At 41.8% G+C, this 13619-nt stretch overlaps 1 protein-coding gene across 1 annotated transcript; it reads right to left on the reverse strand.

The window, feature by feature from the left end:
• Positions 1–92: 92 nt before the first annotated feature.
• On the reverse strand, positions 93–13526 carry SRPRA (SRP receptor subunit alpha). The gene is made up of 14 exons (XM_026681206.2): positions 13284–13526; positions 10397–10480; positions 9638–9801; positions 8036–8196; positions 7704–7866; positions 6924–7077; positions 6532–6641; positions 5329–5447; positions 4342–4428; positions 3476–3648; positions 2944–3157; positions 2589–2752; positions 2000–2098; positions 93–1602 (listed from the first exon to the last, which is right to left on the reverse strand). The coding sequence occupies exons 1-14, from the start codon at positions 13407–13409 to the stop codon at positions 1474–1476; spliced, it is 1947 nt and encodes a 648-aa protein (XP_026536991.1). The 5' UTR covers positions 13410–13526; the 3' UTR covers positions 93–1473.
• Positions 13527–13619: the final 93 nt, after the last annotated feature.

The raw sequence follows: 13619 nt of genomic DNA on the forward strand, positions 1-13619 counted from the left end.
CAGAAAGTGAGCAATCTGCACACCCAGAAAACCTGTTGATCACACTTGATCTTAGAGAAGCCGGCTTTTCAAATTCAGGAAGACAAAAAAAAAAGGTTTTAGAAATTTTATATAAATTTTCAGCAGGCAGCATTCAACTTATTGCACTAGAGCACATCTGCAATGCCGAGCTACCAAGGCGTCTTTGTAGAGAGACATTGGTGTTATTCAACATAGCACTTTATATCAGGATCAAGAGGCACTCTGAAAGGAGAAGGAAAGGGGGGGGGGGGACACAGCAGGCAGCCACCAGGATTATCCCTAGTGGAGGAAGGGGAAGAAAGAAGCAGACAGGTTGATTTGGAAAGAAAAAGCCAGTGCAGATAGGATAGCATGCAGTGGCTCCTGCTGGCTGGTTGTGTATCCCTCCCCCTTGATGGGAGAGGCGAGGCAGTGACTTCCAGAGCCCACTTTTTTATGGGGGAAGAGAGAAATCGTTAAATCCACCCCTTAGGCCAGAAGCTCATCTGCCAAAAATAAAATCCATACAAAGACTTATTTTTCCCTTTAAGGGAAGGACCCTGTTAGCTGGGGAAGGGGTCAGGTAAAGGAACTGACCTTAGAGAATCATCAGGAACACAACCAACTGCTTCTCTGGTGTGGATCGAAGATGGTGTGCAAAGATATGCGCAGGGTCATCATTCAAACAAGCTTAATGCATAAGGGGTTGATGAGAAAACTTTGTGAAGGACAGCCCTCACACTCATTACCACCTCCTCCGAGAACAAATGTACCCTTTCTCTGTTTTTTTGGTCTGCAGTTGGGAAATTGTTGTGATCAAAGCCGGCTTATGAAGCATACAACATTTGCAGCCTCTATCTCTGCTCTACACAATAATCGGGGGCAGCTAATTTAACTTCTAGGAAAGAGCTATTTGTCCAGGCATCATCCCTTTGGTTTCTAATCCCCAGAAATGTAATTCAGAGTGTCTGTTCAGGCCTGAGGCAGAATCTGAGGTATGTCAGCCAGTCCAACTCTATTCCTCAACTCTTGTGACACTACTAACCCAGGATGAGTAGAGAGAAAGTGGCCAAGGGAGCAAGGAAAAAAAAAGAGGCTTTACTAGACAAGGGAGCATGGAGCGAAGAGATACTTTAGAGTAGGGATTTTGAGAAAGACTTGTCTCAAAGAACTTTAGAGCAGGACAATCATTTTAAATAAGTGTAACACAACTGAAGACAGACAGCTCTCACTAAAATTAAACTCCATGCACTGCAGGGAGGAAAGTGTGCATTATGTAAAGAAATGAGGACAGTGGCTTTTGGTTTTTTCCCCTAGCACTCCTCTATTCTCTGTTGCACTATAACAAAAAAAAAAGTAAGAAAGCAAAGGATGACGGGATGGGGGGGGGGGGGGCAAGCTTCCAGGAAAAGTCACATTGGAAAGCACATTCTAAGACATCGGCAAACAGGAATTTGGTGCAATGATGGATGCTTAGGCCTTCATAAGAGCAGCAACTACAGCCTTGGCATTAAGGCTACGTAGGTCACAGTAGGTCTGTCCAGTTCCCACAAAGACAATCGGTTTGCTAGTGATGTATGTCATGGAGATTGCAGCACCAACCTGGGAAGGAAAGCAAAGGGCACCGGGTTACAAGATCTTCAGGGGACCAAGCAAGTCAGGATAAATCTGAGAAGCTCTTTTAAACCAAGCAACCTTATATATCCCCATGGGTCTAACGGCAAAGGGATCAACACTTTGGCTGCCATAATCAGGGTACAAAGCAAACTGAATAGTATGGATTTTTTTTTCCAGCTAGAAATGTAGCCCTTTTTTTCTGTTCAGTGAAGCAGTGGCCCTCATATCAGGCAAGTGAGGCTTGGAGCTTTTTGTAATTCTTTTAATATTTGAGCCTTCCTCAAAATTTGCCCAGGGGTCTAAGACACCTCTCAGCCCCTGCCAAAACATGTCAAAGGAGCTGCCTGCCTCAAGCAAGGAATTCAAATGACCCCACATTTACCTTGTCATCAATAGTGTCAAACTTGGTGAGAACAATTCCATCAATGAGACGTGGGGATTGAGCCATGGAGTAATCCGCAAGAGCTTTGTTAAATTTGACCTGAAGGGGAGTGGTGGAAGGGAAAAAAGGTTTGGAAAAATCTGCATATAAATACACTTTTATCTTTTGTTTGCATCATGTCTGGTAAAACCTTCAGAGTTCCACATAAGTGATCTACAACCTAGTTCCTGAATGTAACACATGGCATGACAACCATTCAAAGGAAAGATGGGTCAGATTTGCAGCTTAATGTGAGGCTCAAATCCATTGTCAGCATCTCCTTCCCTCCTTTTTTGGGAGTTAAGGTAAAGGAAATGAATGAAGCCTCGCTCAAGGGTTCTTTTGGTTAACAAAAATCATTCCAGAAGGTTGCCAAATAGTGGAAGAGGCACAATCCTCAATGACTTCCAAGATCAGTAAAGTCACCTGGGAGTTAAACATTTACAAGTTGCTCATCTCTGGTTTATGGCTTGGATATTATAATTAGCTTTGATACTGTAATGTGAACTGAACTGCTTGAGCCATCCTCCACAAATGACAAAACACTTACCAGCTGATCCACAGCTTCATTTCCCACCAGAGCTTCACCCACAAACAGAACAAGATCTGGGGTGTTAACTGCAATGAGCTTAGCCAGAGCTGTCATCAAGGGAGCGTTGTCTTGCATCCGGCCTGCTGTATCCACCAAAACCACATCAAAACCTTGGTTGCGTGCTGGCAAGGAAGAAAGATGGGTGAAACGGTGCGTCCTTGGTAAAAGGAATAAGGCTGGGTCAGAATGGTTTATATTCTGTAGCACCCTCAGAGGTGGAGAGCAAAGGCAGGAGAAGAAAAAAGGCATTTCAAGCACCAACATGATTGGGTGGGGCCAGAAATGTCATCGTGGACTGTGGGATAGACCTTACCATACAAAATTGCCTCCATGGCAATGCCAGCTGCATCCTTCCCATATCCCTTCTCATAAAGCTGCACCATGGTGCGACCATTGTGGCTTTCTGGTGGATGCAGAGTATTCAGGCGGCGAGTATGAGTACGTAGTTGCTCCACAGCTCCAGCACGGAAGGTATCACAGGCAGCAATGAGGACACTATACCCGTTTTCAATCAGCCAGAAAGAAATCTGGAGGGTGGGCAGAAGAACACGAGCTTGCTAACTCCTCCCAGCACAAAAATCCAGTACGTTAATAAATTAATATATTATCTGCAAGGGCAGGAGAATCCTCTTTCTCGCATTTTCCTCTGAAGTAGGCAGGGATCAAGAAAATTAGCAACATTTTACACCGTGCTTTATAGCAGAAGACCTTAAGCAAGAAGCGGGCCTCCTATGTCTACATCGCCATAAAACGACTCGGTATGCCAGTCTGAAATCTTGGGATATTAAAGACTAGTCGATCAAAGGTCCAGTTGCTTACAAACAATCCAATTGCCTCTACGATACCTTGGCCAAGTTGGTTGACTTCCCAACTCCATTGACGCCGCAAAAAGTGATAACGTAAGGTCTGCGGTGAACCTTGGCATCCATCACATCACGCAAGACGTCCACCCGGCGCTGAGGCTGGAGGATCTGCACCAGAGATTCTTGAAGGGCTTGCTTCACAGTTGAGGTCACCGCTGGAAAATTAAGCGAGCAATATATTTATGATGTACTTTTGTAGAAATCTCTCCATGCCCCGTTACAGAAGTGGAGAACAGAGACAATCTGGGACAAGATTGATCAAGGATACCCAGCAAACAACAAACTGAACTACAGCCCAGTTACTCTCTTGAGCATGCTCCAAATGTAATGTTTCTGTGCAGGTATGTCCTTCCACCATCATCAAAATATACCCAAAACATTTGATATTTTGGCTGATGATTTCTAGTTGGGAATGGAATAGAGCCAACAGAAATCACTACAGACTGGTACACTTGCAGTATTGCTCTATTGCAGCGGTCCCCAACCTTTCTGTCTTGGTGACCCGATGTTGGGAGCAGGGATGGTTCCATGTGAGTGGCAGGTGTGCAAGGAAGAGTGTGCATCTTGTACAAGTGGAGCTGGGTTCTGAACGGCTATGGCCTGGTTTTGGGCTGTGGTCGTGGCTTGAGGACCCCTGCTCTATTGGGCAAATGGAGTGTGACAGCTCTACTGTGATGCATGCCATTTTTTCTGATGGAAGACTCTGAACAATCCAGAAAAAACAAGCTATTTCGATAGATGGATTCCACTATGAATGAGTTTATTCGGTTTCATATCTAAGGATGGTCTCAACAGATGAGATAGTCTGCAACACGAGGAAAAGCTACCAGAAAATTAAAAACACTTACTAGTGAAGGTACCCATCACTTTGCCTTCCAATTTCTTTGCAACAGATTCACACAACTGAACTGCAATTTCAGCAGCAACATTCTTTGCTTTGGGGAAAGGAAAGGCACATTGTGAGTTAAGAATGCAATGTTTCTAGTTCGTATTGTAAGGCACCTGAGTCTTCTAACAACTGAGGTAAGACAGTGCTGCCTACAGTCACTCTAGATTTGAAGCCAGCATCTCTCAGCTGAGCCCTTCAGCTTCTTCTGTAGTCAGGAAGTCACTTTGGGAAATACTAAGCCCTGGCCATGCAGACCACTGAATGCTTCAAAGATGGAATTACGCTGTGAATATGATGGAGGAATTGAAGTGCAGATGTCACTGCTGACCTTATGAAAAGAGATTATTTGACAGCTCCCTCCAGATTTCATTTATTCAAGAAAGACAAGGGACCTCTTAACAATCATAACTGTAAGGGCTGCAGGCTGCTCAGCTCTGCTATAAATTCAAATCCTCCTGAACCCAATGATGTTTCAAGATATACAGCTTCTACATATCCCCACAGCCTCTATACTCTCTAAAAAGATGATTGCCGCAGTATACAGATCTAGACCAAGATCTGGACAGCCCTTGTCCAATCTCCAATATTCCTAGATTAGAAGATTGGATCTTAACTGGAGGATCAACTCTGAAAGCAATGAAAGTCAAAGGCATTTGGGGTGTTGACTAGGTTTTAAACCAAGGAGACTTTGTTCCAAAAATAGAATCAGAAGGAACACAAGATATAAGAAACGCATTTTTAAAAAAATTTGGGGACTGCAAATCTTGAAACTCTCTTTCCCTGCTCTACCTTTCTTTCATTTAGCTTTCAAGAAAGAAACCCATCACTTCCAAACCCCAACTAACAACACGGCCAGCTTTTCTGACTCTGCAGAAGGAATAAGTAGAATGTCTTAGTGTAGCATCACTGTGTGAAGTCCAAAATTGACCTCTGACCTCAGTCTTACCAATCAAATGATCTTTCATCTTCTCCAGGACAGGCTCCATATCCTCTCTTGACAAGCTTTTAGAACCCACAAGACCTTTCAGCATCCCAAACATGCCTCCAAGACCACTTTTCTTCTTGCTGGAAACAGGAAGGAGAGGTTAACATAGTGGAAAAAGCGAGTCAAATAAAGGAATTTCCTCAAGTTCTCCCTCGTCAGTAAAATAGTGATATGATCTTGTCCCAAAGGTGCTTTTTTAAGAGGCAACTGGACTCTTGAATGTCCAGTTGCCTCTTGAAAAAGCACCTTTGGGACAACCATGACCTGGATGACTGAAAATCTCCATATTTAGTGGTATGATCTTGTTTTGAAACATACTTTTCCAACTTCTCTAAGTCACTATTCAACAAGCTGACATGGGGTGAACAAAACAATGTGGAAGAGCACACGAGCTACAAAATATAGAATGGCTGTTGCTTAGATGCATGTTCCTTCATCAGGATCCTCAGCTTGATAGCCTCCAGTTGTTTTGAGCTTCAGTTAAACGTCAATGTGACCAATGGTTTATGACAGTTGTAAAGCAGAATATCTGAAGAACATCAGTTCACTCTTTTGCAAGCTACCTTCAAACCAACACTGATCTCTTGAAATATGTTCTCAAATCATCATAATACAACAAAGTCACAGAATCGGGAAAGTGCTTACATGTGTGTGGGCAAGCAAAATCATTTACATACTAAGTATTTCTTAGCTATGATTACTGTTTTATTGAAAAGGTTACGAGAAAAGGCATAGACATACAGTATGTATTGGTAGAGGAGACAAAGATTGGAAATTAAGATGTATCATGAATATGCTGACTGTCCATTTTATTTCTAGCTCACTTTTTTCCATATCAAAACAGGCCATAATTTCAAAGCCTTAGAATGCCCTGCAGCTGTTCTTTGTGGCAGTTACTATTTGTTCCAACACCAGAGGGATTCTGCAACCAGAGAACAACTGCAACCAGAGACTGAGTTCACACATTACTCTAAGCCAGTGTTTCCCAATCTTGGTAAACTGAAGTTGAAGTCCATATACCTGAAAATTGCCAAGATTGGGAAACCCTGTTCCAAGCTATAAACTTATTAAAAGTTACAATCCATAAAACCAAGGAAACTTCACAATGGCGCCCACACCTGCAAGTTATTTTGCAAAGCAGATCAAGAGACGCAGGGATTTTACCTTGTGTTTGAAGAGTTTGGAACCACTTTGTCCTCTTCTCCGGGATCCTCTTCACTATCATACTCAAGATCAAGAAGACGGCCAGGCTCACGACTTCCATCTACCAGCAGCTGAATCGGAAACAGTTTATCTTAGGCCCATGAGCAAACATCACTTATTGCGGCTTAACACTAAACAGTGGTTAAACCAGAATTCAGTTAATCCTTTACTTTTGCAAATGTGGCTCAGCCATTGATTAGAACAACATATTTGTTTTAGTGGCAATGTCTGTACTAATGTCTCTTGATAATCTGCTGAAGATTTCAGTGCAAGAAAAATCAGTTTAGCTACGGAGAAACCTAGTTGAGGCCCCAGACAAAGCCACCAGAAGGACAGGAAAGTGGAGATCTTACCATTTCTGCATCATAATTCTCCATGGGACAAGCGTCTGTGTTTCCATTAGTAGTGGAGTTACTATAATCAAGTACTTTGGCATTAGAGTTCCCTGTATCCCACACACGGGGCTTCTTCCCTTTGTCCTTCTGAGCATCCGGCTTTGGAGACTTGCTAAGGAAGGCAAAACGGAAAGTCCTTTTAGATCTTTGTACTGAGCTAAGCAGAATTCCTGTTCTGAATGACAATACAGGTAACTTGGTTGGACCATAGAGAGAAGGGATTAGAAATACAAAACAATAAACTGCTCCAAACTAGTGAGATTTCAATATTTTGTGAGATTTCGGCAATCTTGCTTGAGAACATGGCATTTGCAATCTGCTACACTGAGCAAGGCATAGGCTGTGTTCTATATTATACTTCTCATCTAGTTAACACCTCTCATCTAGTCAAAATGGTTGGTCTTGCTAGGGCAGTTTGCATGATTACAAAACTTTTGGCAAATCCTCATCGAAAGAGATTTTTGTCCATGTATTGTGCCCTGCATAGAAACAGCTTCCAGTTAATGGAGTTTTAGAGTGAAGCAGCTGGACAAAGCAGAGTGAAGCATCACAGCAACTTCACTTCTTGTTTCATTTCACTTATGCCTGCTTTGAAAAGAAACATCAAAGAGACCCTTCACTTGAAGCATCTCTGAAATAAAACATTTCATGTCTGGACAGATACAACCATCCAAGATAGGTTCTGTTGGATGAAGAAACAAGAGACATCCAACTCGTCCAGTTATTGGCCTTGCTTACTTGGACTTATCTCCACCCTTCAGCCGTTTCTTGAAGAATTCTTCCCGGTTTTTCTTCAGAATTTCATCCTTACTCAGTTCTTCCTTTTCCCCAGTTGCAAGAGGAAGGTCCAGCTTAACTGCAGGAGCTGTTTTGGGAGCTGCAGCCATTTCATTTCCTTGAGCTGAAATAACAGAATTGTCATTGCCCCATACAAGGTTGTGAAGTGAAGCAGGAATGGGCAGAAAGAAATTTTAAAGATGAATGTACCCTTAACTTTCAAGGTACCACAAACACAAATCCATTGTTCTTCATTGTTCTAGGAGTCATTGCTCACTCCGATACCAACTCACCTTCTTTTTTGGAACCTTTGTTTTTCTTATTCTTAGTTTTTTCTTTTGGTTTCTCTCCCCGAGTTTCTATCATAGACTTCACGGTTTTTTGGGACTTTGCTGATTGTTCAAAACTCTTCATGGCAGTGGGAGCTCGGATTTTACTGCTCTCCTCTGCTTCCCTGATCAGAAAGAGGAAAAATCATGTAATATTAGGAATGCTGTGGGGAAAAAACCACGTTTAATACATAGAATCTGCTTCCCTCCATTCCTTCTTTCCTCCTACTGGGCACTTCAAGACATGATTTTGACCTGTGTAGCTATTTTTCAATGTTATTTGCAGTGATTATATCTTCTCCCAGAATCTCTCTCATCAAATGTGTCTGTGAATATATCCTTCACAATATTTCCTAAAGAATGACTATATTATAAATCAATTTCCTGGTTGATCCTAAAAATAGGGCCCCTCTGAATTATTCTTAGCATAGGAGGGTATTAACTGATCTTATCTTGGCATAATCACCTAGCTTCTAAATATGGATTGCACACATTGCATCCATCCATACTTGTATAAGTTTGTTATCACAAACAGATATTTCAAATTCCTTCCCCTTTTGTGCAGGAAGAGAGTAAGGAAAGTTCAAGGTTTGTCAAGATATCTGCATAACATTCTGTGTCAGTCCTATTTATGTCAGAAGAAAACATGTAGCAAGATTATATCACATAAGGTAGGATTTCCCAGCCTCTGAGGTCAACCTCCCTTGGGAAAGTTCTGACAAGAGTCCAGGGGCATGAAGAAGAAGGGCATTAGTTGTACATTATTACAATAAATCACATTTCCTAAAAGCTTTATTGTGTTATTTTCATTATCATTTGTGTTCATTTTGGTGCTTTGATTTTTAGAGGGGGTATGTACAGTGCCTCTGGTGTGGAGATTACACTGAGGGAAGCTCTGATGACAAAAAGTTTAGGAACCTTGGTATGATCTGCTTTAAAGGAGAAATATATAGCAATAGCATTTAGGCTTCATATTACTGTACAGGCCTCTCTAAGCAGTTTGCAGGGTCAACCTATTGCCCCCAATAATCAAACTCCTCATTTTACCAACCTTGGAAGGATGGAAGCCTGAGTCTACTTTGAACTGGTCATGATTGAACTCCTGGCTGTGGGCAGAGTTAGCTTGCAATACTGCATTTTAGCCACTGCGCCACCACAGCTCTTACTACATCCATTATTCTGGACCAAGTCAACTTGCTAGCATTCTCAGGAATCTAAGAAGCTGAGGAACACCAAGCTACCTATCTCAATATCACCAGTCAAAAATCTGGGTATAGTTAAACATGCTAACCTATAGCTGGGAAGAACTCTGCAGTTCTGGAATGAGTGGTTTTTTGAACACAAATTTAATTTGATAGCCAAGACAAAGCAAATGGCTTCAAAGTTCCAAAAATACCCTACAGCAAAGTGCATTAACAACTGAACCATAAGGACCACCCACAGCTCCCCATTTTGCCCAGCTCTCAGTGATTCCCATTGCAGACTTTCAGCTGCAAAAGATGAAGTAACTGGGATAAGCCAACAGCAGGAGAACATGTGTGACTACAAAAGCGATGATTCTGTTACCGTTGGAGCCGTAGAAAGTCCTCCTTAAAATCAAAGGTGCCATTAAGGATCCCAAGAGTTCCCTTCTGTTGAAACTCGTTTCGATATTTATCTCTGAACTCCTTATGGACATCATCTATCAACTTATCCACGTAGGTTAAAGTCAAGATTTTCTGAAATCCAACCTGCAAAAGAGAAGCCGTGTGGTAAGAAAAAAGGTACATAGTTAAGAAGGCTCATATTTAAGGATATGCAAATTCTTCTGTCTTAATAGTCCACAATATGAATCAGTTGCCTCCTGTTTCTTTTCACACAAGCAGAAGGACACATTCAAAAAAGGCTAGATTTCTTGATATGCTTTCTAAACAGATGAATGATTCAATTAGAAGAGAACATAAGACACTGCTATCATGACACACTAGGCTTACAGACTCCATAAAACATGAGATGCATTTGGTTCTGGCCTCACATCTTGTGGTTCCAGCCAATGGTAGCTTGTTAGACAAAGCAGGATTAAACATTCCATGACAATGGTGTGATTTGTGAGCTCAACACAATAGGATTACAACACTGGAAAGGAAGAATATGTTGCAGAACTGTGACTCATAATGTTCATCTCTAACTACACCACAAGGAGTTGTAATTCAGTCATTTTTGAAAGGCCACGTATTTTTCACCTGTTTTACCTTCTCAAGAACTAGACAATAATGAAACTTTTAAATTTCAGTTCAGTATTCATTTGTTTTTGAAACTTCTTTCAGCACAAAACAGCATACGCACCACAAATACAAGCTCAAATTGATTGTCCAGCTTATATTTAAGTGTAAGGGCTTCATGGTTGAAAGAGTTGCTGCCACCTCGCTCCTAAAAAGAAGAAAATTAACATAATGAAACACTAGATGTACACGTCAAACGTGGCTTCTGCAATTATTCTTGGCAGTGGGGAATAGAGTGCAGACCAACATGAGACCAATCTCCAAGGAGACCAATCTCCAATGTGCAAGTGGTTGAATAAGCACACCAAATTTATTTACTTTTTATAAGAGCTTAGTTTTCGAGAGATACAACCTGTCCCCACAAAAAGTATACCGCAATTCGTTCAACAATATGAGCCCTCTAGGAAGGTTATAAAGCTGCCCAACTCAATGTCTCTGTGGCCAACATATGATGGAAAAACAATAAACTAAACGACCCAATTTATGTAAAACCTAGAGAATGTATACATTTAAAATACAAAATAGAGAATGGAGAGCAAACACAATGCAAATAATTAAAAGGGAATTCAGCTCAACGGGATCCTATCTGTGATCCTATGTGGAATTTGGGGAATCTAGTTGAAACCAATTTATGTTCTCAGTAAATCTTACTAATTGGCCCGATTACAACTTGCACGATAGCTGATTTCTTTATTTTTATTTACAAAACTCAAGATTAGTGGGATGAGGTGTGGAATGTTCTCACTTGAGCATTGGCACCATGTGTGTCAGGAACCATCCAAAGTCATCTCAGCTACTTCTAGAAGATTCTTTTCTGCTGTGGGACCTGTGCTCCACTGCTTTAGGCACTCCACCTTGAGATCTAGGATCTGCTTAGTATATTGGTGCCTATTAAAAACTCATGGATATGAATGTGGGGAAAATGCCTCTTTTAATGAATATAATTTTACATTGTTATAATGTATTTTATTCTTTTCTTGTCAGCTCTTTTTAAGAAGACAAAGCATAGGAAGTGGCACTTGAGTATGGTAAACAAATTTTAAAAACAAATTTAAGAAGGGTTGTTTCAGATTCTGGAGATCCAAAATCAGTGAAAACCTCTTATAGCAAATTACTTTAACTTATCTTGGACTAGCATGCGATGCTTGAGTACTATATAACAATTCATTAATATCATGCCTTCTGAATAAGCAAATGCAAAGTTGAAGATGACCGCCTGGAGATTGCTAAGAGCCCCTTAAGGCCTGTTAGCAAGGGATCTGGGAAAGCATGGCTTCTATCCCATGGTACATAGTACAATCGGACTCATCAGCATAGATTTAGAAACCATCTGTTAAAGGAAAGCTTTTAGATATAAACAGATAATAAACGTCAAACAAGTCCCGAAGACTTTAGAACCATCCGGTACACAAAGTAGTGATTGGGGATTTTTTTTAATACCTTACTCAATAAACAGGCTTTGAATGCAAGAATATACTGGAAGACCTACCTGGCTCAAATAACCTGACTAAAATTTATACAGCATGGTTCGTGAAACATGTTACATTGTGTGTTGTTTCAATTTGATTTAGGCACTAAGAATAAATTGAAAACTGACAGTTACCTATAGCTTAAAGTAATGTGCCAGTTGCACATTTAATCTTTCAGATACAGTAACAGTGAAGCTTGGAGTTAACTAGTATAATTATTAAAGGCCAAGAAGAATGACAAAGAAATAGATGACAGTCATGCAGTTGAACACTTACCCTCCTCCCCCCTAAATCCCTGCGAGTTTATTTTGAGGTGGAAATAAAGAAAAGAACCACACTAAAAGAATCTAGTCCCTTCGTAACATTTGTTGTAGGCTCAATGACAAAGCAATATGCTGGCTAACTTTGCCTATCCCAAATAAACTCCTAGGAGATCAAAGTGCCCCAATTACAAGATATTGCAAGAACTGGCCTGCTCAACATATTAATAGGCATGCAAATTAATGGGAAGATCCAGTTTATTTGGGCCACGTTCTTAACTATTACTCAGGCACAATTATATTAAGCATACAGAGTGTTATGACTGTATTACTTGGTCTGCTGTGTGGATGCTTATGTGCTTTTAGAAGGCAGGGGAATTTTGGCGGGTGCGGAAGTGTTTGGGGATTGTCATGTGTATGTGCATGTTGAGTCTGGTCTCTGGGTGTTATGTGAATTTTGTTGCATGTATACTGTGTATATACATACAATGACAATAAAGAATTCAATATTCAATATGTTATATTGTAAAAGCAGCATGGAAAAAGACACTACAGAAGATACACCAAGGACAGAGAAAGGAGGAGAAGTTATCATAATTTCTTCTTCCTTTTCACGTTATTTCTTGACCCTTTAGGTTTTTCCAACTGTAAAGAGCAAGGTGTTTGCTTTGATAGGACACGTTTCATTTGTATAGAGATTTTCCATTCCTTAAATAGCAATAATATCTTACAAGAGATGGAAGGGAATAATTCATTCATTGTACAATAACAATGTCATTATACAGAAGTCATGAATTAATCCCGTTATTTCAACCACATCCTAGCATCAGGCCGCTAAAGACTTCTAAGAGGTCAAACAAAAGAGGAAAATTTGATTGACGGGATATCTGGGAGGTGGAGGATTGAAGACAGACTGCCTAAAAAGGGGCTTAATAATCAAGATTAAAAGTTCCCTTTAATTGATCTCAGATCCGGGCGACTCCTTGATCTCCCTCTCGGCAGCAGCACGAAAGCATTTGGCGGCTGCCCACTTCTAAATTCTTCCTGTGATCTCCTGGTGGTCTCCCATCCCAGGATGAACAAGGGAAGCCTTCGTGGAACCCGCCCAGATCGTCTTACGGCTCCCTTCCATTAGCACCCCACCCCGCGTGAACGAAATATGCGACACCCCCGCGAACTCCACAGGTGCAAACGGAGCGCGGGGAGGCGGAGGGAGTCTTACCTGGAGGAGGACAGACCGGATCAGCGCGTTCACGGGCGCAGTGCAGGCCGCCGCGGGGCCGCGCACGCCTTGGAAGCACCAGAGGACGAGCCCCCCTTTGCTGAAGATGGTGAAAAAGTCGAGCATGGCGGGATCGGGGGCGCCGGGCGCTGGCCCGGGGGGGGAAGGGGGAAACCGGGGGGCGACGGGACCGAAGACGCCGGGAAACCAGCCCGACTTCCTTACCCACGTCAGAGTATTCTCTCAGTACTACTCACATCCGTCGGAAGCGTCTCGGGCCCCAGAAGTCTGATTGGATCCCGTCTTCGGGAAAGGCGGGCCCGAGGTAGCTCATAG

This window comes from Notechis scutatus, chromosome 7, assembly GCF_049901735.1.
Source record: "Notechis scutatus isolate UNSWTSFEM ecotype Mainland chromosome 7, rNotScu1.2, whole genome shotgun sequence".
NCBI lineage: Eukaryota > Metazoa > Chordata > Lepidosauria > Squamata > Elapidae > Notechis > Notechis scutatus.

What these genes read in the sequence shown, in the direction of transcription:
- SRPRA (XM_026681206.2), bottom strand. Translation starts at nt 13,409, where the DNA reads ATGCTCGACTTTTTCACCATCTTCAGCAAAGGGGGGCTCGTCCTCTGG. An exon ending in TCCGGTCTGTCCTCCTCCAG is followed by an intron (nt 10,481 to 13,283) that starts GTAAGACTCCCT and finishes TCTTCTTTTTAG; the next exon opens with GAGCGAGGTGGCAGCAACTC. An exon ending in AGTCAACCAACTTGGCCAAG is followed by an intron (nt 3,158 to 3,475) that starts GTATCGTAGAGG and finishes CCCACCCTCCAG; the next exon opens with ATTTCTTTCTGGCTGATTGA.